This window comes from Erythrolamprus reginae, chromosome 2 (assembly GCF_031021105.1).
Source record: "Erythrolamprus reginae isolate rEryReg1 chromosome 2, rEryReg1.hap1, whole genome shotgun sequence".
Classification (NCBI taxonomy): Eukaryota; Metazoa; Chordata; class Lepidosauria; order Squamata; family Dipsadidae; genus Erythrolamprus; species Erythrolamprus reginae.
In genome coordinates, this window is record NC_091951.1 from 85331136 (window position 1) to 85356017 (window position 24882).

Consider the following 24882-nt stretch of genomic DNA (forward strand, 5'->3'; position numbering starts at 1 on the left):
ATGGGCAAGGACATAAATCATGGAAGTTTTATAAATATTTCAAATAGGTGACAACTTTATGACATAAGTAACCATAATATATTTAAAATTCAAATATTTATATATCTGTTTAAATAAGAACATAAGAAGAGCCATGCTGAATCAGGCCAAAGCCCATCAAGTCCAGCATTGATTGCCAATCAGTTTCCGGTCACAATTCAAAGTGTTGGTTGTGACCTATAAAGCCCTTCATGGCATCGGACCAGAATATCTCTGGGACCGCCTTCTGCCGCATGAATTCCAGCGACCGGTTAGGGCCCACAGAGTTGGTCTTCTCCGGGTCCCGTCGACAAAACAATGTTGTCTGGCAGGACCCAGGGGAAGAGCCTTCTCTGTGGTGGCCCCAACTCTCTGGAATCAACTCCCCCCAGAGATTAGGACCATCCCCACCCTCCTTGCCTTTCGCAAACTCCTTAAAACCCACCTCTGCTGTCAGGCATAGGGAAATTGATTCCCCTGGGCCGTTCCCGTTTCATGTATGGTTTTTGTCTGGGATGTATGACTGTTTTTATATTAAGGGTTTTAAATTGCTTTTTAACTATTGGATTTGTACTGTGTTTTTTTTTTTTGTGAGCCACTCCGACTCTCCGGAGAGGGGTGGCATACAAACAAACAAACAAATAAACAAACAAACAAATAAATTAATAAATAAATTCTGTGTCACACAGTGGCCCACCAATTGCACATGGGGATCTTGAGTAGAAAAAGAAGGCAAAACCCTTCCTTTCCCTTGACCCTCAACAAATGGTACTCAAGGGAATGCTGCCTGCCTCAACCAACATAGAGGCGGCACATGGACATCTGTTTCAATAACCACAGATACACTTGGCATCCATGAATCTGTCTAATCCTGCCTTCAAGCTATCAAGGCTGACAGCTGTCACGACCTCTTCTGGAAGTGAATTCCATAAACCAACGACCCTCTGGGTGAAGGAATATTTCCCTTTATTTGTCCTCGCTTTCTTACCTATGAGCTTTAGGGACTGTCCCCTTGTCCTAATTTTTGTGATAGAGAAAATAATTTTTCTCTATCCACCTTTTCTGTCCCATGCATGATTTTATATACCAATCACATCACCGCTTAAATGCTGTCATTCAAGAGACCAAGGCATTACAACCTGGTTTCATAAGCGAGGTGCATCTTCTGATAGTGAAGACTCATTGCCAAGTTCAGACACTGGGGGTGTGGAATCGGACAGAGAGATGGATGCAGCCAGCCCATTAGGTAATGACCCCATTAGTGAGACGTCAGATTCGGAGGAGGATTGGTTGATAGATCCCCGTATGCGCAGGCTCATAGCTAGAAGGGACAAACTGTGCAGGTATCATAGAAGATAAGGGAGAAAACCTATGGCTGAGGCAATTAGGTTAATGGGGTTGCTGATAAATTACGGGTGTTGTGGAGTGTGCATGTGGCCGTTTATCCATTTGGAGAAAGACCATTGTTTTGGTTTGAACTGTTCCAGGACTTACACAGACTTTTTGGATATTTCACAGTTAAGTATCTTGTGGATTCTTGTGGACGCTTTCATAGCTGCCTTTATCTGCTCTGTTTGTTTTTGCCTCTCGCAGCATTCCAGGGCTGTTATCTGTGTGAGAGTAATTTGGCTCTGTTTAAAGTGTGTGCTTACAGCACTATTTTTGGATAAACTGATTTTCTTTTTACTCTGAGATGGTGTGTGTGTTTGAATTTACATTCCTAACTCATTAGGGGGGTTCTTAGTGAAGGGCCCAGCATAATGTATACCCTATCTGAAATTACGCTTTTACTTACTGAGTTGGACAGCAGTATACTGTATTTAGTATTCTGATGCTAAAGGAGTCTTATTGAATATATACAGTATTTTAAAACAAAACAAAATGAACAGAATATATCTAGATATTTCATTCCAAGTGTACATATCCCAAATTTAATTGTAATATTTGTTTTTAAAATGCATAAATTTTAAAGCATAAATTTAAATTTAAAGCTTATCACAATGAGCATCTATTTTAATTGTTCACTCTCACCACTGCAACTTTACTATGTAAAAAAATCCCTGATCTTTTGAGTGAAATACTGTTGTTGCTTTAAATTAGCATGTAGATATGAATCTGCTGCATTTTTTAAATAAATATTAAATTATGTATTTATTTTACAGGTCTGAAAGTGAAAATTCAAGAAGCATCAGGTATGATTCTCAGATTTCTTTCATTCTGATCCTGCTTTTCAGCCTTTTGGCTAAGATCAAGCATTGGAGTTATTATTTTTTTATTTTATCTTTTTTTCCTTTCTTTTCAATAGGGAATGTATATAAAATATTTGTACACTGGTACCTCTACTTACGAACTTAAGTCGTTCCGTGACCAGGTTCTTAAGTAGAAAAGTTTGTAAGAGGAAACAATTTTTTCCCATAGGAATCAATGTAAAAGCAAATAATGCATGCAATTGGGGAAACCACAGGGAGGGTGAAGGCCCTGTTTCCTCCCAGGAGATTCATGGAGAAGCCCCACGCAAGCTTTTTCCCGCCTTTTCTAGCCCAGTTTCCTCCCAGGAGATTCCTAGAGAGGCCCCACGGAGGCTTCTCCCTGCCTTTTCCGGTTACAGTTTCAGAGGCTCAGGTTTGTAAGTAGAAAATGGTTCTTGAGAAGAGGCAAAAAAATCTTGAACACCCAGTTCTTATGTAGAAAAGTTCATAAGTAGAGGCATTTGTAGGTAGAGGTACCACTGTATCTTTAAGCAAAGTTGAGATTAGAAACATAATTTAGAAAAAGTGTTATTTTATTCTTTATTCTTTATTTATGCAATGTTTGAGGATACAGCAGTACTTTAAATATATTTCTGCATATTCATGATACAAATGCTTGAAGATTTGAATGTGTCATCAAAGATTATGCTTCTTTCATAGCTGTAAAAAACATTTTAATATAACTTATTACTATCAGAAGCTGAATAACCAGCTTTATGAGTCATTTTTTCAGTTTAGTAGTTAAAAGAACACCCATCATTATTTTTGTATTCTTTCACTTTTTGGTTGCTCTTGTGCATTAAACAAATTTCATATAAGATTTTTTTAGAATGTTTAACAATCTACCTTGAGGTAGGTGTGGTCCAATTTTATTTTATTATTACTTTGCAGATTTTCTACATTCCCTGGGAAAAAATGGGAAAACACTGGTTTACAGTGAATATTCTTATCTCCAAAATATAGTTCAAATTTTATTGACTGTTCTTTGAAGCTATTACTGTATATAGTCAAAAGTAGGATTCCATTTTGTCCCCAGTGCTTTTCAACATGGACTTAGAGTTGGTTTTAGCAGGAGGGAAGTAATAATTAAGTAACTATGTGGTTCTCTTGAGTGTGTTCAGAAAGTAATGAGTGTGAAGGTAAATAATAAAAAGCAATTGAATCCAGAAATGCCAGAATTGATTATTGTAAGGCATTATAATAGAAGAAAGGTGACATGTCTCCCTGTTTCAAACATGGTTCCAGTCTCTTGGAAGAAGCAAAAATTGTGTCTGGATGACTCAAGTTTTACAAATTTACACCTTATATTCACTTTGCTTTTTTCCTTGATAAAAGAAAATCTCTGATACACTTGCTTGGGATTTCAGATCTGACTATTGCTGTACTGTATGTTGAGCATTATACCTATTATCTGATATGGTGATTTGTGGAAGAACTCAAAAATAGTATCACAACTAAAAGCACTGAACTGCATTGATACTACTTTGTATGTTGGTGAAATGCAAGGGATTTTTTTCTGTGTTCATTTTGTTCTCTGTGTGTTTAAGTCATTGCTTCATTTTCTTGGCAGTATTTCAGAAGTGATTTGCCACTGCGTTCTTAGAGTTGAGAGAAAGTAACTGGCCCAAAGTCACACAGCTGTGTTAGAGTCTAAAAGTCAGGGTCTCCCAGTTTCTAACTGATGCCTTAACCCCTATACTAAACTGCCTGTCAAAATGCAAGCACTGTTCATTATTATTCAAGCTGCCTACAACTGGATGCAGGTTACTTCAGAGACTGTCTTCCTCTATATGATCCATGATCCCAAATAAGTGCGTTTGTTTGGGGAAAAAATGCCTACAGTTGCTTTGATGTGAACTAAAAATAACTTAAACTTTTTCTGTAGTTTTTCTGGATTTTTGTTCTGAATTGAGGAGCCTATTTTTCTTTATGTAGTTTTGTTTTTAATTAAAATTAAAATATGAAAGATATGCATTGTATAAAAACACCCATTTTAAATAGTCTTTTAATTTATTATTTTAATTTCAGCTTTAATACATCTGCACTTAATTTGGGGCTTGGTAATAGAAACTATAATGAAACCTTAACCCTTGACAGACTAACATTTTTAATTAAAGTAAATACAGTTTTTTCTCCATAGAATATTCATTTGCAACGCTGAAAAATATGGGGAAGAAATTTATGATTTTGCACTGAAGAAAACCAAAATTTTAAACTGAATTGGCTGAGTGATAAAATGTGTGCAGCTCTTTGGTCCTATAGATTAACCATTGAAAATATTTATAGAAAAGGCTATTCCTTTAGGTTGCATTAGGTGCAAATTTAGTGTGGAAATGGACTCATACGGAGATAAATAAAGAACAATTCAGACTAATTAAGTTGGCAATTTTAATCATGTTATATTTCATATGTCACCATAGGTGTTAACAAAAATGTCATTTATGCCAAACTAGGAATGTGTCATGTTAGTAGCAATAGTACCTAGTACTTGGACTTATATACATCTTCATAGTGCTTTTACAGCCCTCTCTAAATGGTTTACAGAGTCAGCATATTGTCCCCAACAATTTTGGGTTCTCATTTTTCCGACCTTGGAAGGAGGAAAGGCTGAGTCAACTTTCAGCCTGGTGAGATTCAATCTGCCAAATTGCAGGTAGCTGCAGTCAGCAGTAGTAGTCTGCAGTATTGCACGTTAACCACTGGGCCACCATACAATTAACATAGTACATATTAAATATATCTCTGTGTCATTTCTTAACAAATTTTCCCCCCCAGAAGTTCATTTACATATTCCACTGCATTCTGAGAAGCAGATGAGAAGTATAGGTACTGGAATTCATCTGATTAGCTCAAGCCAATTGCCTAACATTTGATTCAACAGATGATTAATTGCACTGTCTTACGTGTATTCTGGGAAAGAGAGAATTCTATTTGTTTTTCCCTCTTTTCTTTCTTAGTCCAGTGAATATAGGAAATATCCTGGCCAGAAATGGGGTTTTGGCAGTTGCCTACAACAGATGTGCCATGTTTTCTTTGTTACCAGAGAAGAAAGAAGGCTATTAAATACTAAGCTTGTGGAAGTCCTTAATATAAAGATTGATAAACTAGAGGCCGGAATATTATATGTTCAGCTCACTTGTCAAGAGAAAGATGTGTGGATTCTATTGCTTTCCAAAAGCAAGAGATCAATGGTGTTTACAACTTCTAAGGATGAGAAAGAAGGTGGCTTGAAAAAAGACACCACATCAACATTACTCTACATCTTGGCACCCACTTCTAATGTCTAGACTTTGAAAACTTGTTGACATAAAATATTTTTTTTAAAAAATCCAGACTTTAAAAAGGTTCTAGAAACACGAGTGCATTACAGAAGACTCTTACAGTTGAGGTTCTGCCAACTGATCCATGTAGATCCATCACCAATCACTCAGAGAAAGAAGTTCATAAGTTATGCCCTCTTGAGAAGTATTTTCTAAAGTTTCTCAACTTCTAGTGTGATTTAATATTTATGAGGTAATCTTTCAATTGACCTTCCTACAACTTGTCCTCTAGATATCCCATCTCAACATGAGTATTTATCAGGTGCCTGACTTTAAGATGTGATGGAAAGACCAACAAGACTCATCCATATGGACAAACCCATGTTGGTTTTCATCAAATAATTCTCATTACAATTCCGCAAAAAGAAAGGATTGTGTATCATGTTAATTCCTGGTTGCAACAGAGGTTTCAGTATTTCAATAAGTGTAAAAACATTCAGGATGAAGGGCTGGTATGCAGAGAAGCAGTTTATCTCAGTAAGGAATGAAAATAGATTTGTAGCTGTTTCTGATTAATCTCAACAGCAGGCCTGTTCAGCAAAGTGGAAGTGGTTTGGAAATTACTAGTTCAACAATAGGGGAGTAAATAAAGAAAAGGGGAAAGAGAACATAAGGAATCTAATTCACTGTCTTAAATATGTCTATGTTAATATATGAGGTATATGTAACAAGTGTAATGAGCTGGATATCATGAGGGATTAAAGTAAATTCATCTAATCAGGGTTATGGAAACAAGATAGCATTAATCCCAATGGTTGAACATTGATCTCAATGTAACGGCCAGTGAATTAGGGAGAACAATGTTCCTTCCTCTTTGTGGACTCCTATGTCCAGTGTACAATCTGTAGGGGCAGGAAGAATTGTTCACTCATATTCCATTAGTGGATGCCTTGGTTGATGAGAGAAAAAAAAATCAATCATGGGGCAATTTTGCTAACTATAGACTATTAGCTGTCTTCCAACCTAGCCTAGCTGTCAAGGATGTTATTGTAAATATGAAGTGATACATAAAAAGTTGTAGGAAGGTCAATTGAAAGATTACCTCATAAATATTAAATCACACTAGAAGTTGAGAAACTTTAGAAAATACTTCAAGAAACCATGACTTACTTAACTAAAAAAGGCTGGGGAAATCCTATTATAGTTTCCAAAAATCTCTATTTATCACTCACTAGAATTGACTCTTATTTAAACCATGTTTAAATTTAAACCCATAGAGCTGGGGTGGCACAGCAGGTAGAGTGCTGTAGTGCAGGCCACTGAAGCTGACTGTAGGTCTGTAGGTCAGCGGTTCAAATCTCATCTTCGGCTCAAGGTTGACTCAGCCTTCCATCCTTCCGAGGTGGGTAAAATGAGGACCCGGATTGTGGGGGCAATTGGCTGGCTCTGTTAAAAAGTGCTATTACTAACATGTTGAATGAAATAGATAGATAGATAGATAGATAGATAGATAGATAGATAGATAGATAGATAGATAGATAGATAGATAGATAGATAGATAAATGTTGGCTTTGCTACCTTATTCTTTCCAGCTATGTTAGGCTTTACACGACAGGAAATCATCCCCTATGTGTGCCAATATCACTGCAGCAATAAATACATAGAGAATAAATTAACAGGTATAAATATTGGGATTTCCCCCTTACTCATTGTTGAAGAAGTCTATCCTTTCTTGTTAAAAAAAAGGTTTTTTTCTATTTCTTAGGAACTGTAATTTAATTTAATTTAATTTAATTTAACAATGTAGAATAGTTTTCCATTGTGTGGAATCTGATTCAAAGTGCTGACATCTCCAGGCAAAGTTTGAAAAAAATCCCATCTGAAGCTTTAGAAAGATTTTACAAGTATAGATATCTCTAGGCTATATGTACAACTGTTCTCTGCAAATCAAATAAAATCTCTATAAAATCAAATTAAAATCCTACAAATCAAATAAAATCTTTACAAATCAAATAAAATCTTTACAAATCAAATAAAAACTAATGGTGAAATTAAATTCTTTGATTTCACCATTAGATTTTGATTATAGTTCAGAAATTCTCCAAATTCAATTATAACATTGTTTTAAACATATTGGTACAAGTAGTACTCGCATACCTGAAATTATTTCTTAAAGCAATTTCCATTGTTTCTGTAGTGATAGCCATTTTATTATTTTCTCTTGAGCAGCCATCTCTAACCTGGAAGATATTTTGATATACTATATTGATTTCAATTCTTTCAATTTCCCAGCCAAAATGGTTTGTCTGGCACTTCTGGGATACATCTCTATCACCTAAAACTTGTTCTATGTTGCAGGAATCTTTTAAAAATTACTTAGTGGAAAATGTAACATTAATAAGAATCAAAGTATTAATAGCATAATTATTAGTATTTATTAGATTTGTATGCCGTCCTTTTCCAAAAATTCGGGGCGGCTCAAGCATGATAAATATGTTTGTGGCTAATGAACACACAAATATATCCCATCTCAAAAATAAAATTGAATAGAATAATGAAAGAAAGCTATTCTTGTACATCCTTTGGTGTCTTAATTACTAACAGTTTAAATGAGCAGATAGCTTGAAAATAGTACAAGGTCAGTGAGATTCAATATTAATTCATATTTTAAACTGACTTAATATATTTTAGTTATAACTTTTTTTATATTACATTGCTATAAATAATGGGAAATTTTGCTACATTGAAGATTATTTGCTTTATAATTATTTAATCTCCTATGCATGTTAAATGCAATTTTGTTTCAACATTTGCATCTCACATAGTTATTTAATAGTTTTAATTTTGCAATAGAGTTAATTTGCCTGCAATAACTGTTTTTCTCACTGCAGTTAATAAAATCTTGCAATTTTACTAGAGACATTTAATAAGTATGAAATTTAATAGACTGATTGTTAAGTTGATTATTAAAGGCAAAGACCGTGCTGCAGTTTCTTAACAGAGGCAGAACAATGCCTTGGTATTGAGCTGGGTTAAATCATCATGAACTCTACTAAAGAAAGCAGAGGTGAATCAACACAGCATATAAAAGAAATGCCAAGTACTGTAAGATACAATACAATACAATACAATCATAATAATTGGTAATACTCTGTTTTTTCATCCTAATTAGACTTGGATTAAATAAATTAAATAAATAAATAAATGCTTGGCTGAAATCATAGAGAAAAATTTAAGTATGAATTAAGAGAGCCAATGCCACTGAAATAGTTACCTAAAATTGAATGTCCTCAAATTGACTTATATGATTACTTTTTACATACTAAACTGTGTAATTGTTTCTGTCATTGTTTTATTTTTCTACTAACTGTAATATAACTGTATTGTTTTCACCAAAATATCAACAATGCTAATGATTTAAAATTACTTCCTAAGCAAACTAATAAAAACTAGTTTATATTGTAGCAAATTCTATCAAATTGATTTTTATTTTTTTTCCAAAGGAAAGTTAGATATGTGTTTTCTTCTATTATTAACATATATAGTAAAATAATAAATAATGGAAATAACCAAACTTCTTCTCTTAGCAGCAAGCATTTAACCATTTTTTTGTTCATTTTCCACATAGATTAAACATTTGCATTCATACATTCATATTTTTAGGAATACAGTTAAAGAATACAAAGCCCCTTCCTACTGCTGAGGAGTATACTCTTTGTTACATGAAAAGAAGTGCATCCTACAGCAAATATCAAGTATTTTTAAATATTACTTTTTAAACCAAAGACTTACAAAATATATGTGTTACAAGATAACACATGCAAGCAAATGTTAATTTTTAATTAATGATCCTGTTTAGGGAAATGATTCTTAGGCAACTTTCTCTTGCTAATACTATATACATGGCTATACAGTGATCCCCCGGGTATTGCGATCCCGATCATTGCGAAATGGCTATATGGCGATTTTGCAACCCGGAAGTAAAAACACCATCTGCGCATGCGTGCCCTTTTTTCTATGGGCACGCATGCGTAGATGGCGCCGGGCAGATCAGCTGCTGGGCGGCTTCCCTAGGTCTTCCCCCTCTTGCTGGCGGGGCATCAGCGAGGAGTTTCCCCACCGCCCACGCAAACTCCTCGCTGCCGCTCGCCCGCCCTTCGCCCGCCCACGCTGTTCATTCTCGCCGCTTCCCAGCTGAGTCCTGAAGCGAATTGGCTTCAGGACTCAGCTGGGAAGCGCGAGCGAGCGGCGCCAGCGAACGGCTTGTCCGCCGCCTGCCTGCCCGCGCGCTCGCCCGCCCACGCCGTTCATTCTCGCCGCTTCCCAGCTGAGTCCTGAAGCGAATTGGCTTCAGGACTCAGCTGGGAAGCGCGAGCGAGCGGCGCCAGCGAACGGCTTGTCCGCTGCCTGCCTGCCCGCTAGCGAGGAGCCGAAGATTGGGGGCCGCGCGGCTGTTTTAAAACGTCGCCGCCGGCATGGGGGGCTTGCCAGCACCCCCCGGACCCCCAACCCGGGTTTGGGGGGCTGCTAGGAAGCCCCCCATGCCGGCAGACAAACGCGGAAGTTCGCCTTTGACGTTTGTCTTCGGGACTCAGTTGGGAAGCCGCGTGGCTGTTTTAAAACGTCGCCGCCGAAATGGGGGGCTTCCTAGCAGCCCCCCAAACCCGGGTTGGGGGTCCGGGGGGTGCTGGCAAGCCCCCCATGCCGGCGGCGACGTTTTAAAACAGCCGCGCGGCCCCCAATCTTCGGCTCCTCGCTAGCGCTGCAGAAGTAAAAACACCATCTGTGCATGCGCAGATGGTGTTTTTACTTCCGCAGCGCTACTTCGCTAAAATCCGATCATTGCTAGGGGTCCTGGAACGGAACCCTCGCAATGATCGGGGGATCACTGTATTCTTAATGTATGTTGATCCAAAATGTTAATAAGCTAGTGACAGAAACACGTTTAGAACCAACCAACCAATTCTTGCGCCTTTAGATAAATTATTTACTTAGAAGTTGAATTAGACTTGGTTATATGTCACAGGCACGAAATTTAAATTTTTAAAATTAAATAAATTGATTTTTTTTGTTGCAAATGTGCACATTGGTCATTAAATGGTATCTATCTATCATCCATCCATCCATCTTTTATCTTCCTTGCCATACCCTCTTTTAACTCCCATATTTGAAGTTCTACCAATTAATAAAGCATATGCTAAACAAATAAATGAATGAACATGTCAAAATGATCAAGAGCATATCTTTACATGTAAAATTTTACTGTAATCTATGATTGTAAAGGGCTTTCAGATTATTCTCTATATGTACATAAATATTACATTTTTGTACATGTAATCTAGTCCTAGATTAACCAAAAGCTAAATGCTGTATAAATTATTTTTATTTGCTCAGTGGTTTTCCATCCCTGACTCATCCCCATATTATTGCTACAACATCAGTAGTATTTGTTTCAACAATATAGATGTAATTTGTAACATAAATATATGGATTGAGTCTAAATTACCTTACAGGAATTCTTTCTTATGCTGTAACTTTTAAGAGCTACTGTATTTTTCAGAATATAAAACACATCGGAGTATAAGACACGCCTTAGTTTTAGGGGAGGGAAATAGGGGGGGGGGAATCTACCTACCAGTTATTCTTCTGGCTAGCGTCCTTAATTTGTTCAGCTTCAGCACATTATTTTATTCCCTGGTTAGGGCTGAAAAAGCCATTTTTAGAAGGAGTAGGAATGAAAACAAGCCTGCAAACACTTAGGGCAGGAAAAACTGCTTCAAAGAGAGTAGGAAGCCATTAGCACCTAATTAGGAAAAAGCTTTTAAAAAGCTACATTTGGAGTATAAGACGCACCCAAATTTTCAGCCTCTTTTAGGGAGGAAAAAGGTGTGTCTTATACTCCAAAAAATACGGTACTTCTTTTGAGGCAGTGCTTCTTAAATCTTGACCAAGCAATGGTTGATAGCTGTGATTGCAATTTAGTAATCGAAGAAGGGTTCTGGTGGCTGGTATGGTTCTGGTGTTGTTCTGGTGTTGCTCTGTTGAAGTTTTTGCAATGGGAACTGGAATGGCCACTGATGGATGAATATTACTCCACTTTCTTCTTTAACAAGAGTCCAGGGAAAGCACTGAACAAAAGTATGCACTTTTATGCATAACAAAAGTCTAAACTGGAACGGAAAAACCAGGGAATATAACAACTTTGCAAGAAATACTAAGGCTCTTTATCTCTTGAGAATTGACAAGGAAACTGTTGAAATAGTAATTTGGTATATCTTTATAAATAAACCTTCTAGAGTAATGAGGATGTCAGACTCTTAATACATTATAAAAGGATGCACATTCATTCAGCCCCCAGAATGCCAAAGCAGCTTTGTCTTTTTCCTTCATTAACTGTCCTCGTCCACTAGCAGCAACTCTAGCAATTTCCTATCCCATACCTCATATTTTTCTTTTTTAAAAGAAAAGGATGTCTGAATGATTTGGCAACTTTTCAGGGTTATATATTGCATTGTTATTTGTAAATGTGGATAATATGCCACTGGGAGAAGAATGAAGAAACTGCTTGTTAATGTGATCAAAAGACATGCAGTACCCGTTGTAATAAATATATTAGAAAGTAGGCAATTTAAAATGTGTACCCTAATCAACTTCCCAGAATGCATCCTTCTCATCTAAAAGGAAAATAATTAAGAGTGCTGATAATAAACAACTCCTTGCTGTTTGTTTGAAGTTCTCCACATGTTACTGAAATTTGACAACAAATACTTCAAAGTTTTATATTTGCATAGAATATTTTTCCCCCCCTGTTGATGGTAGATTACATGATAAGGCAATTATTTGAGGCCAAATAATATATTTCCAGAGGAAATCCTTCTTACTCTCAAATAGAGAATTGTTTCAATAATTTCTGCAGAGTTTTTCTTTGTAATGTGGGTTCCCTTGTTGTGAATGGCATTCTCACTCATTGATCTAGGAACAAAATTCAGATTTGAACTGTTCAGAATATGCTGTGCAGACTAATTGTGCTATCCCCGGCTGCAGACTTGGCTTTTTGAAATTCAAGATGGATTGTGCAGACGGATAAAATTTTCCCTATTTACAACTAGGGAGAGAATATAGAGACAGAATATTATGCCTGTGTGCGTGTGTGTGTGTGATGTCCATCTGGATGTATGCTTCTCTAAGAGAAGAATGCTGAAATAGTAATCAGTTATGTAATTAAAAGGAACATAACAGGAACCCCTCCTCTAGCTTTCCTAATCAGTAGCCAAAATAAAGCAGTCATTTGATCTAAAGAATGAAGCCATAGAAAGGCCACAGTCATTTATTTATTTTATTTTATTTTATTTTATTTATTTTATTTATTTTATTTATTTTATTTATTTTATTTATTTTATTTATTTTATTTATTTTATTTATTTATTTTATTTATTTTATTTATTTTATTTATTTTATTTATTTTATTTATTTTATTTATTTATTTTATTTATTTTATTTATTTTATTTATTTATTTTATTTTATTTATTTTATTTATTTTATTTATTTATTTTATTTATTTATTTTATTTTATTTATTTTATTTATTTTATTTATTTATTTTATTTATTTTATTTATTTTATTTGTTTTATTTGTTTTATTTGTTTTATTTATTTTATTTGTTTTATTTATTTTATTTATTTTATTTATTTTATTTATTTTATTTATTTTATTTATTTTATTTATTTTATTTATTTATTTTATTTATTTTATTTATTTTATTTATTTTATTTATTTTATTTATTTTATTTATTTTATTTTATTTTATTTTATTTTATTTATTTTATTTATTTTATTTATTTTATTTATTTTATTTATTTTATTTATTTTATTTATTTTATTTTATTTTATTTATTCTATTTTTATGCCACCCTTCTCTGAAGACTTGGGGCAGCTCACAAAAACAACATCTTGCTAACTTCCAGGAAAAAGCTTTGTGTAGTCAGTGATGAGCAGGGTGAGCAATTCCACCAAGATTTGATGGTCATGGAGGCACGGTATCAAGGTAGATGGAATGTAGGTATGACGGCTGACATGTGACGCACTATATGATGGAGCATCAAGCAAGAATGTCCACAGATTAAACACTCCAGAAAAATCTACAAGCGAAAATTTTTACCTTAATATGTATAATTACCATTTGATAAAAATACAACCATTTGTATGAACACAATTTAACTTGCAGTAACTATTTTATTTATTTGTTTGTTTGTCAAACAAGTATAGTGTTATAGTACATATTAACATAACATAAGTAGAACGTAGTAATAGAAAGGATAATAAGACAGTAGGACAGGGACATTAGGCACAAAAGTGCACTTATGCACGCCCGTTACAGACCTCTTAGAAAAGGGGAGAGGTCAATTGTAGATAATGTAAGGTTGAAGATTTTGGGGTTGGGGGAAGCAACAACAAATTCAGGTAATGAGTTCCAGGCAGTGACCACTCTATTGTTGAAATCGTATTTTCTGCAGTCAAGTTTGGAGCGATTTACATTCAGTTTGTATCTATTACGTGATCTTGTGTTGTTGTTGTTAAAGGTGAAGTAGTCACTGACAGGGAGTACATTATGATGTATGATTTTATGAACAACAGTTAAATCAGTTTTGAGACAACGTAATTGTAAATTTTCTAGATTTAGTATTTGAAGTCTAGAGGAGTAGGGTAATTTGTTACGTGAGGAGGAGTGAAGGACTCTTCCTGTGAAGTATTTCTGGACTCCTTTGATTGTATTAATATCTGATATGCAGTGTGGATTCCACACAGGTCAGCTGTATTCTAGAATAGGTCTGACGAATGTTTTGCATGCTCTGGTTAATAAACCAGTGTTTCTAGAGAAGAAGCTACGTAAGATTAGGTTTACAATTCTTAATGCTTTTTTGGCAATGCTATTACAGTGGGCGCTTCTGTCTCTTGTCCCTTTTCATTTCTTCAGGAAGCTCTGGGAAGATGAATTTGAGTCCATATACTGTATCCCATTTTAATAAAATTCTTGATTCTGGGTGATAACACATTGATCCAAAAGAATTAGGCTTGTGATGAAATGACAGAATTCAAATAAGAACTTTTTAATACAGATTTAACGCTAAATCTTACTTAAGCAAGAAATCATTTCACTGACACGGGGAAAGTGGTGGCTCACATGGTTAACATGCTGGGTTGACAATTTGCCTGCATTCGAAGCCTAAGTGCTGACAGGGTGAGCTCTCATCATTCACTCCACCTCCTGCCAACTTAGCAATTCAGAAACATATTAAATACAAGTAGATAAATAGGTATAACTTTGGTGGGCTCATTAATGGGGACATGAAAAAAGTCCCCAACTGGGCATTCCCCAGCAATGGTGATGTCACCAGATGATCCTTTCACCACAGAAGCACGTTGATGCTCCCGACACAAGATATAGTATAGCGAACAATATAGTGCTTTGCTGATGTTAATACATGAATAAATTCATCTCCTCTCCCTTCTTCTGCTCTGCTCTCCTCCCCTCCACTCTCCCCCTCCCTCCCTTCTCCTCTCCCCTCCCAAGTGAATCAATATGATTTTTATGTTTTGGATGAAATATCCAACTATACAAATGCTTCATCCAAAACTTAAAATATAAACTGCTCTGAGTCAGCAGGGGAATTTACAAGGCTTTAATTTTTTTAAAGGAGTGCTGTTTTACCTGTTTTTCAGTTAATTCGATTAACATATTTGTGCCCCCAATTTTTGAACAGGTAATTAGGAATATGCATAGCTTACAAACAGCCCTGCAACCAGTATGCCTCAAAAGAATAATAAACAAGAATCACGCAAAAGTATTTATGTTGTGCACAAAATAGATTTATGTTCTGCAGAAAAGGATCCTAAGGGCTTGCCTTTTAAATTAATAGTGATATGATTCATTCTCTGTTGCTAAATATAAATGTGCAAAGAACATGGGAATATTAGCTGCTTGTCCATGTATATAAAGTTAACAATTTTTAGAATGCACTACTTTCTAACCAGTAGAAAAAGGAAAGATATGATAAATTCTAAGCAATTATGTTTTTACAGCATTCACTGTTGCTTCTCCTTCCCAGGGTACCCATGTGCACTGATAAAGGATATAATTGGTTCTAATACAAAGTAAATATCCACACAGTGCCATTTGTATTATGCAAAGGAGACTTGGGCATGGAGCATATTTTCAGCAGAAGTCATGAGAAACAGACTGGACCAAGATAAATTTTTAGTGAATTAGTTAACATTTCGGTGACTGTGAATGAATGAATGAATGAATAAATAAATAAATAAATAAATACTACAGAAAGCAAGGAAAAATATTGAATACAGAAGGAAGCAAAAACATAGAGAAATGAAGAACAGAAACTGAAGCCCAAAATGATTTTGGAAGTCAGATGAAGTAAGAGAGCCTTGGTGCTCTCTGTGCCTGGTTGTTTTCTTGCAGATATTTCATTACTCAAACTAGGTAGCACAATCAGTTATAATCAGTCAACATAATCATTACTCATATAGGTAACATCTTCAGTGAAAGAAAACAAGCAAGCTCAGAGAGCATCAAGGACTCCACAAAGATTTGCTGCACCTTCCTGATTTTACAGGCTGCCATACAGAACTTTGCCACATGTTATAGTCCCGTGATGGTGAAACTTTTTGACACTGAGTGCTCAAACCAGAATGTATGTGTGTGCGTGCATGCACCGGAGTGCAGGAAACCTGAAGACCAACTGGCCAGTGTGCATGCATGCATGCATGCACCTTGTCCATGTGTATACCATGCACGGAATAGAAAAGGTGGATAGAGAAAAATTCTTTTCTCTATCACCCAATACTAGGACGAGAGGGCACTCCCTAAAGCTCATAGGTAAGAAAGCGAGGACACATAAAGGGAAATATTTCTTCACCCAGAGGGTCGTTGGTTTATGGAATTCCCTTCTAGAAGAGGTTGTGACAGCTGTCGACTTGATAGCTTCAAGGCATGGTTAGACAGATTCATGGATGCCAAGTGTATTGGTGGTTATTGAAACAAGTGCAGCATCTATGTTGGTTGAGGCAGGCAGGATTCCCTTGGGTACCATTTGTTGGGGGTCAAGGGAAAGGGAGGGTCTTGCCTTCTCTTTTTGCTCAATATCCCCATGGACAATTGGTGGGCCACTGTGTGACACAGAATGCTGGACTCGATGGGCTTTGGTCTGATTCAGCATGGCTGTTCTTATGTTCACCTGATCTTTGGGTTTATGGCATATGCATGTGTGCCAGCCAGCTGGTCTTTGTATGTGCCGGAGCACTGGAAACCCAGAAGAGTAGCTGGTGACGATGCATGTGCCCATAGAGAAGGTTCTGCACACCATCATTCTTATAATAGGAGTCTTATCAGACAATAGAAGCACCATATAAAAATGCCTGGGTTGGAAATTTATTCATGTATTAACATCAGCAAAGCAGTATATGGTTCCCTACTCTATGCTCTTGTCTCAGGAGCATCAAAGTGCTTCTGTGGTGAGTAAGGGTGTAACTAGTAATGGTGTAGGTTAGGTTAGGTTTATTGGCTTTATATGCCGCCCCTCTCCGCAAACTCGGGGCGGCTCACAACAATAATAAAAAACAGTACAGTACATAATACCAAATCCAATGCCCACCCATCTAGTTACAATTTAAATTAATAATCTCATAAAAACAGCATATATAAAAAACAGGCACACAGTCAATCAATCAACAAAACAACATGGGCAAGGGGGAGGTGTTTTAGTTCCCCCATGCCTGACGGCAAAGGTGGGTCTTAAGGAGTTTACGAAAGGCAGGGAGGGTGGGGGCAATCCTAATCTCAGGGGGGAGCTGGTTCCAGAGGGTCGGGGCCCCCACAGAGAAGGCTCTTCCCCTGGGTCCCGCCAGACGACATTGTTTAGTCGACGGAACCCGGAGAAGGCCAACTCTGTGGGACCTAACCGGTCGCTGGGATTCGTGCGGCAGGAGGCGGTCCCGAAGATATTCTGGTCCGGTGCCATGAAGGGCTTTATAGGTCATAACCAACACTTTGAATTGTGACCGGAAACTGATCGGCAGCCAGTGCAGACTGCGGAGTGTTGGAGTGATATGGGCATACTTGGAGAAGCCCATAATTGCTCTCGCAGCTGCATTCTGCACGATCTGAAGTTTCCGAACACTTTTCAAAGGTAGCCCCATGTAGAGAGCGTTACAGTAGTCGAGCCTCGAGGTGATGAGGGCATGAGTGACTGTGAGCAATGACTCCAGATCCAAATAGGGCCGCAACTGGTGCACCAGGCGAACGTGGGCAAACGCCCCCCTCGCCACAGCTGAAAGGTGTTTTTCTAATGTGAGCTGTGGATCGAGGAGGATGCCCAAGTTGCGGACCCTCTCTGAGGGGGTCAATAATTCCCCCCCCAGGGTAATGGACGGACAGATAGAATTGTAATATATATGCTGCATACACGACTGCCAATAGTATATGCAGGTGGTAAGAGCATGATACTGCATTATCACACTCACCAACTTATATCACAGACCAGGAGTATCAAACTCGTAGCCAGCAGGCCAGATGTGTAACATACTGGCCATGCCCACCCTCGTTTAGTGAAGGGGGGAAATTTGTGATATGTCACGTGATGACAACATGTTGCCACCAGTTTGACACACCTGCCATGCACTTAAAGAACTTTCCAAAATTCAAGCCAATTCACTTTAGCATATGCTTTCTCAAAATCAACAGATATACAGTACACTTTCTTTTTCACATGCAAGCATTTCTCAATTATTTGATAGAAAGCAAAAAAAAATGGTCTGCCATTCCCTTTCCAGGCACTCTTAACAAACCAGTACTTTTGTATTCACTCCTGTTATATTTTCCTTTGTATAAAAGAACAGCATTTTCCCAGTCCTTAGACACAGAGAATGATTCACCAAAACATAAAACATAAATTCTGCATAAATATTCCTCATCCCTATGCTGCAACATTGCTCCAATTACGCCATCTCCCATTCCTGAACAGGTTTTCATTTTTTAAAATAGCGAATGATAAAAACAGGTTCAACAATGCAGTAGGGATACAATTTTCAATTTATTTTCCCCAATCATCATTCCATTCTTCTGAGGAGGGTAAAATGAGGATCCAGATTATTGGGGACAATGTTATGCTGACTCTATAAACTGCTTACAAAGGGCTATAAAGCTCTATGGAGCAATATATAAGTCTAAATCAGTGGTTCTCAACCTGGGGGTCAGGAGCCCTTTGGGGGTTTCACAGAGGTCACCTAAGACCATGGAAAAAGACAAATTTCTATGGTGTTAGGAACTAAAGCTTCTATTCTGGCACCTTGGAACATATTTTTACAATCCAATCAATCAGGTTTTTACAGTGGGGGTGTCCCTCTGACCTTCCTGCCAATCAGCTTCAAGCTCTGTTGGGAGAATTGGCACTAGACTTATAGTTGGGGGTCTCCACAACATGAGAAACTATATTAAGGGATTGCAACATTAGAAAGGTTGAGAACCACTGCTATTGCCCTTAGAGTGACCAAAACGAGTCCTGAAACCAAATGGAAATGTATCTGTATAATTTTCAGCATCTCTGAAGTTGACATATCATTACCAGTAGTCCTTGATTTACAGCCATTCATTTAGTCACTGTTTGAAGTTACAACAGCCTAAGTCCTTCAGGATTGGGTGGCATAGAAGTTAAATAAATAAATATAAATAAATAAATAAACAAACAAACAAACAAACAGTGCTGAAAAATGTGACTATTTATTTTATATATTTTATTTAATTGATTTTTATGCCACCCTTCTCCTTAGACTCAGGGCGTCTTACAACATGTTAGCAATAGCACTTCTTAACAGAGCCAGCATATTGCCCCCACAATCCGTGTCCTCATTTTTCTCACCTCGGAAAGATGGAAGGCTGAGTCAACCTTGAGCCGGTGATGAGATTTGAACCGTTGATCTATAGATCCACAGTCAGCTTCAGTGGCCTGCAGTACTGCACTCTACCTGCTGCGCCACCCCGGCTCTTATGACCAGTGAAGGGCTACCAAACTTTTTACTATCATACTGTGGGCGTGGCTTATGCAGGATGCCCTGCATTTTCTTTCAACATCTTTCTGTGCAAATTGGATGCTTTGGGGAGGAGCTCCATTTTTGCTACCCCACTGTGTTCTCCCCCCCCCCATCCAGGCAGCAGCCCACCCCTGCTAGTGACTGTATTTCACACTTAAATCCATTTGCCGCATCCCCATAGTCACATGATCAAAATTTGGATGCTTGGCAAATAGCATGTATTTATGATAATTACAGTGTCTTTGAGTGATGCGATGATATTGTGACCTTCTAATAAGCAAATCAGTGGGGAAGCCAGATTCACTTAACAACCATATTACTAACAATGGCAGTGATTCACTTAACTGCTATGGGAAGAAAGGTCCTAAAATGGGACAAAAGTCAATCTAACAACTATCTTGCTTTGCAGTTGTGGCTCAATTGTGTTTGTAAGTCCAGGATTACCTGTATTGTTTTTTTAAAGTAGCAAGTATTATAACTGGCTAGAAAGATCCCTTATGGTGAGTTTTGATGATATTGTGAGCTTAAGGAATGTTTTCTGCTTTCTATTATCTAATAGGTTAGATGACTAGGACGGGTAGAAAAAGATTAGCTACTATTCCTTTTGCATTACAGTGTTCCCTCGATTTTCGTGGGGGATGCGTTCCGAGACCGCCCGCAAAAGTCGAATTTCCGCAAAGTAGAGATGCGGAAGTAAGTACAGTACACTATTTTTGGCTATGAACAGTATCACAAGCCTTCCCTTAACACTTTAAACCCCTAAACTGCAATTTCTCACTCCCTTAGCAACCATTTAGATTATTACTCACCATGTTTATTTATTAAAGTTTATTAAAAAAAATATTTATTAAAGGCGGATGAAAGTTTGGCAATGAAGTATGACGTCATCGGGTGGGAAAAACCGTGGTATAGGGAAAAAGCCAGCAAAGTATTTCTTAATTAATATTTTTGAAAAGCCGTGGTATAGCCGTTTCGCGAAGTTCGAACCCGCGAAAATCGAGGGACCACTGTATGTTAAAAATATATGTTTCTGCTATCTTTTACTAATTAAAGCCTAAAAGACACTTGGATAAGCCAGAAATGTCCCTAGTTAACATCCTAATCACTGTTGCAATTTGTTGAGTACCCATCTGGCTTTTTTTTCTTACTGGCAAAACTCTAACTGCCTTTAAACCTACCACAATATTGTCTTTAAAAGACTTGTTTAAATTGTAGAAGGAGTTAAAGAGGATTAGGCCCCTCATCCCAAGGTGACACTCTTCAGTCACTTTAATGAAAGTTCAAAGTGGGGGGGGGGGAGGGCTCCAAAGTTTAAAAGCACAACTTTGGATAGACACTAACATATGTTAGTAGGATTCAGATCTGTCATCTTTCAAAATTGGATATTTGTAGCTAGTAAGGAGTAATAAATGAAAATTAATCTGGTTGTTGTTCCTTTCTTCATTTATGATAAACTTTTGTGACTCATCAGTGCCATCTGTTGGTAGACATTAAAAAACATTACTTGGAATGAATTTTTGAATGGCCATTCTACTTCATTTTATTATTCTAGCTGATATCCATGCTTCGCTATGAAACTACGTGATGGGTAGGCAGGGTGAGTGGGTGCTGCTACTGCTGCTATCAGTGTGCTGCACGCGCAGCTTCAGGTCTTTGCATGTGAGATTTTGCTTCTGCGCATGCAAGATTTTGGTGACTGCGCACAAGGTTTTGGTGGTTCTATTGCTTCTGCGCATGTGCAGAAGCAAAAAAATCACCAAATTCTCATGCACGCATATCCCCTCACTGGGACGGGTGCACACGCCAGAAGCCCGAAGCTGTACATGCAGCTTTGGTTTTACTATCAGTGTGGTGTCCTCATCCTTACTGATAGGAACCCGATACCCACCAAGCCACACCATGTCCACCAAGCCATTGTACACTTGAAGCTTGAAAATTAATGGGTAGTTTAAAAAGGGAACTGTATTATTTCATTAGGAGTGGTAAGATAAGTTTCTGTTACAGATGATGACATTATTTGCATAGCATAGCCTTTCAATTCGTCCCTCGGATGAATGTAAACAGCATTCCTGGGTTTGCTGTCTGGCTGGAGGATGACCAGGCTGTCAGGTGAACTGACTTTGGAGCATGCCACATAGAACTAGCCATGGGAGAAACAGGCAGCTTCCTTTACTTGTGCTTTCCTAATCCCACCTGTAAGTCTTTTCCTGCATTTTTTGGAGTCACTTTTCCCTTTAACTGGTGTTACAGTAGAAGGAACAGATTCATCGGAACTGAGGAGGAAAATAACGTGAGGGGGATCTTGGCCTTGCACTTTACCAGTATTGATACCTATGGCTGAGGATATCGATTCCTAATCATTGTCTCTATATATAAAAAGGAGAAAAGGAAAATTGACCCTGCGAATTAAGGACCACTCAGCTTCTTCAATACAATCAGGAAACTTTATACAAGCATGATACTTGTAGAATAGAAAACCAAATTTAGGGAAGATCATTCACCACTGACCTTCTTTGTGCTATCTTCATGGATTGCAAAGCAGCTTTTGATTCCATATCTGGAGGTCTTCTTGAATGACTGACATTTACTTTATCTAATACATGTGCTTCATGAAGAGACATCATTCAAACTAAAATGCAAAAGTGGAACTGAGGCAGTTATAAAACAAAGCTTCATACTGAGTTCACTCCTAATCAGCTTCAGTGTCAACTCTACATTGAGTCATTTCTCTCAGTATAACTGGACGTCAAGCCACACAATAGTGGGATTCAAAAACTTTTACTATGGTTCTGTGGGCATGGCTTGGTGGACATGGCGTGGGTTGGTGGGTATGGCTTAGTGGGCATAACGGGGAAGGAATGCAAAATCTCCCATTCCAGGGAAAGATTCCTGCAAAATCCCCATTTCCTCCCTATCAGCTTGGACTCGGGAAGCAGATAATAGATGGGGGCGATGCCAGTCAGAGGTGGAATTTACCAGTTCTCCAAAGTACTCAAAACGTCCACTACTGGTTCTCTGGAACTGGTCAGAACCTACTGAATCCCACCTCTGAATTCACGCCTCCATTTTACTGTATGCAGGTGATATGGAAATGCTCTGAAGAGTACCTTTTGGCCTTAAAGGAGCACTGAGAGTACCAGCAAAGAAGCCTAGCTAGAATTCACTCAGAAAACCAAAATAATGGAATTTGCCAAAAAGCCCAAGAATTACTTTTGAAAGATAGATAACCGTAAGATTGACCAGCTCTCCTGTTCCAAATATCTGGGAATAGTCTTCCATTCTGCCAAGATTAGGAATCCCCATGAAAATTTGTGTACATCACTGTAAGTGCACAGATGAATTCATCTGCCATCCTTACATTTCTCAAGTGAAAAGGTAGCCAGTATTTTCCTACATCACTCAAATTATTTGAAGCCAAGCTATTAGCCCAACTTCTCAGTGATATCCAGTTGGGCCCCTTCTCCAGTTTTGCACCATTAGAACTTGTTTAATCCAAATACCCTGACCCTTCAAGGCCCAAAATGTGTCTCTAATGCCACTCTAACACTAGAGATGGGCCTTGTGAAAATAGAGGCTAGATGTTGTTCTAGTTTCTGGTAGAACTTTAGCTATTACAAATAACTCTTACTAAATGCAGTATTTCATAAACAAAGAAACTCCATCTTTATTCTCTTCCCTTCCGTATTCAAAATACAGTTCATACTAGCATATTCCTCTTCCTCCCGTTATCTTTCTTAATTGCATTCCTCATGTATTCCTCCCAGTCTCCTCCGTTTAACAAGATTTATGTACTCACAGCATGATTCAAAGACAGCAGAAATGACTGTAAAATAACACGGAATGCATTTGCTTGCTTGGGAGCTGAATGGGAATACCTTTCATTTTAGCCCTACAACATTGAAACTCCACCCTACTGACCCCCTGACGTACCAAATACATCACTCCAGTATTTAACCCATTCCTCCCCTTAATATTTTCTTCCAAACACCTGTTCCTTATGCTTTTGGACCCTTCTGAATTTAGGATTGACCCAGCGAACGTCTGATTCTTCCTCGCTAGATTCTGGACTCATAGCAACATCCTGTGGCTGGCCTCCCCCCTGTTCTACTACCTGTAACTCCCGGGCCCACCATTAATTCATAAACACTATCTGTATCCGAGTCCTCAAGTTCTTCATCATCCTCCAATTGACCAGGAATATGTACAACAGATGTAGGTGACCATATTCAATTACTGGCTCATGCTACCCTTCACCCACAATCTTACTTTCAGTCACATCGCTTTAATTTCACATCCCTAGAATATAAAATATACCCATCATGCTTCTTTTTTAAAAAAGTGTCTTAAGGCCTACAGTGATAATATAATCAATCTGAACAGTTTTGAATATTTGATAAGTACTCTGCTATGTCAGGGAGAAAAAAGACCCTATATATTCTAAAAGCTACAAAATAAAATTCAGAAGTGGAACTTGGAATATTGGTCTGTCAGTCTAATAGGAGCTGTGAGATAGATCTTTTCTGCCTGGAAAGTCTTTTAAAAGTAATGAAAATGGATCATAATTTCTACAGAAACTACAAAGTAGTGAGGCATGACCCATGTCGTCTTTGTTTTAATGCCTAACAGAGAACAGTTGGGTGAAATCTAAAGTACTTGAAAATCATTTCTGAATTTCTATTTAAAGGACTTCTGCCATTTTTATTGGAATAGCTTCAAATCTCTTTTCAGACCTCTTCTACCATTCAACTATTAATATTGAAAACAGACAGGCTTTTAGAACTTGGCTGGATATTTTGATGAACAACATTTTTTAAATGTTTAATTACACACAGATTGAGGCCAAGACCTATATATTTCTGCTTAGGAAAAGGGAAGTGGCTGTCTTCCCTTTCAGAGACTGAAGCCTTGGCAGGCCATACTGGCTTTGTTAGAAACCTCTGTTGGCAAATGTGGCATGTGGGGGAGAGAAGGGCTTGCAAATGGAATGCAAGTACTAAGGGGGAGTAGAAACCTGCACTGTTTGGGGAGCATTGATATATTGGTCTTCTAAAGAACCTACGCTGCAGCAAGCTGCTCTACTTTACAAGCTACAAAAGCTCTTCCACAAAACTTGCCTAGTCTCTCTGAACCAAGCAAGAAATTGACTTGTCCAACTGAGACTAACAATCCATAAATGCCAGGCAATAATATCCACTGAATTCTAAATCCTGAAAAGTTCTGGTTCCTACGTCCTGTGGAAATACTCTTTCTGGAT

The 24882-nt window shown here is 37.6% G+C and overlaps 1 protein-coding gene across 4 annotated transcripts in view; it reads left to right on the plus strand.

Annotated features, from left to right (window-relative positions):
* Positions 1-24882, plus strand: part of IQSEC1 (IQ motif and Sec7 domain ArfGEF 1) — a 319130-nt gene that overhangs the window by 47491 nt on the left and 246757 nt on the right. For all 4 annotated transcript variants that reach the window (XM_070738547.1, XM_070738550.1, XM_070738548.1 and 1 more), the window contains exon 2: positions 2181-2210. In XM_070738547.1, coding sequence (XP_070594648.1) covers positions 2181-2210 — 30 coding nt within the window. The remainder of the gene's footprint in view (positions 1-2180; positions 2211-24882) is intronic.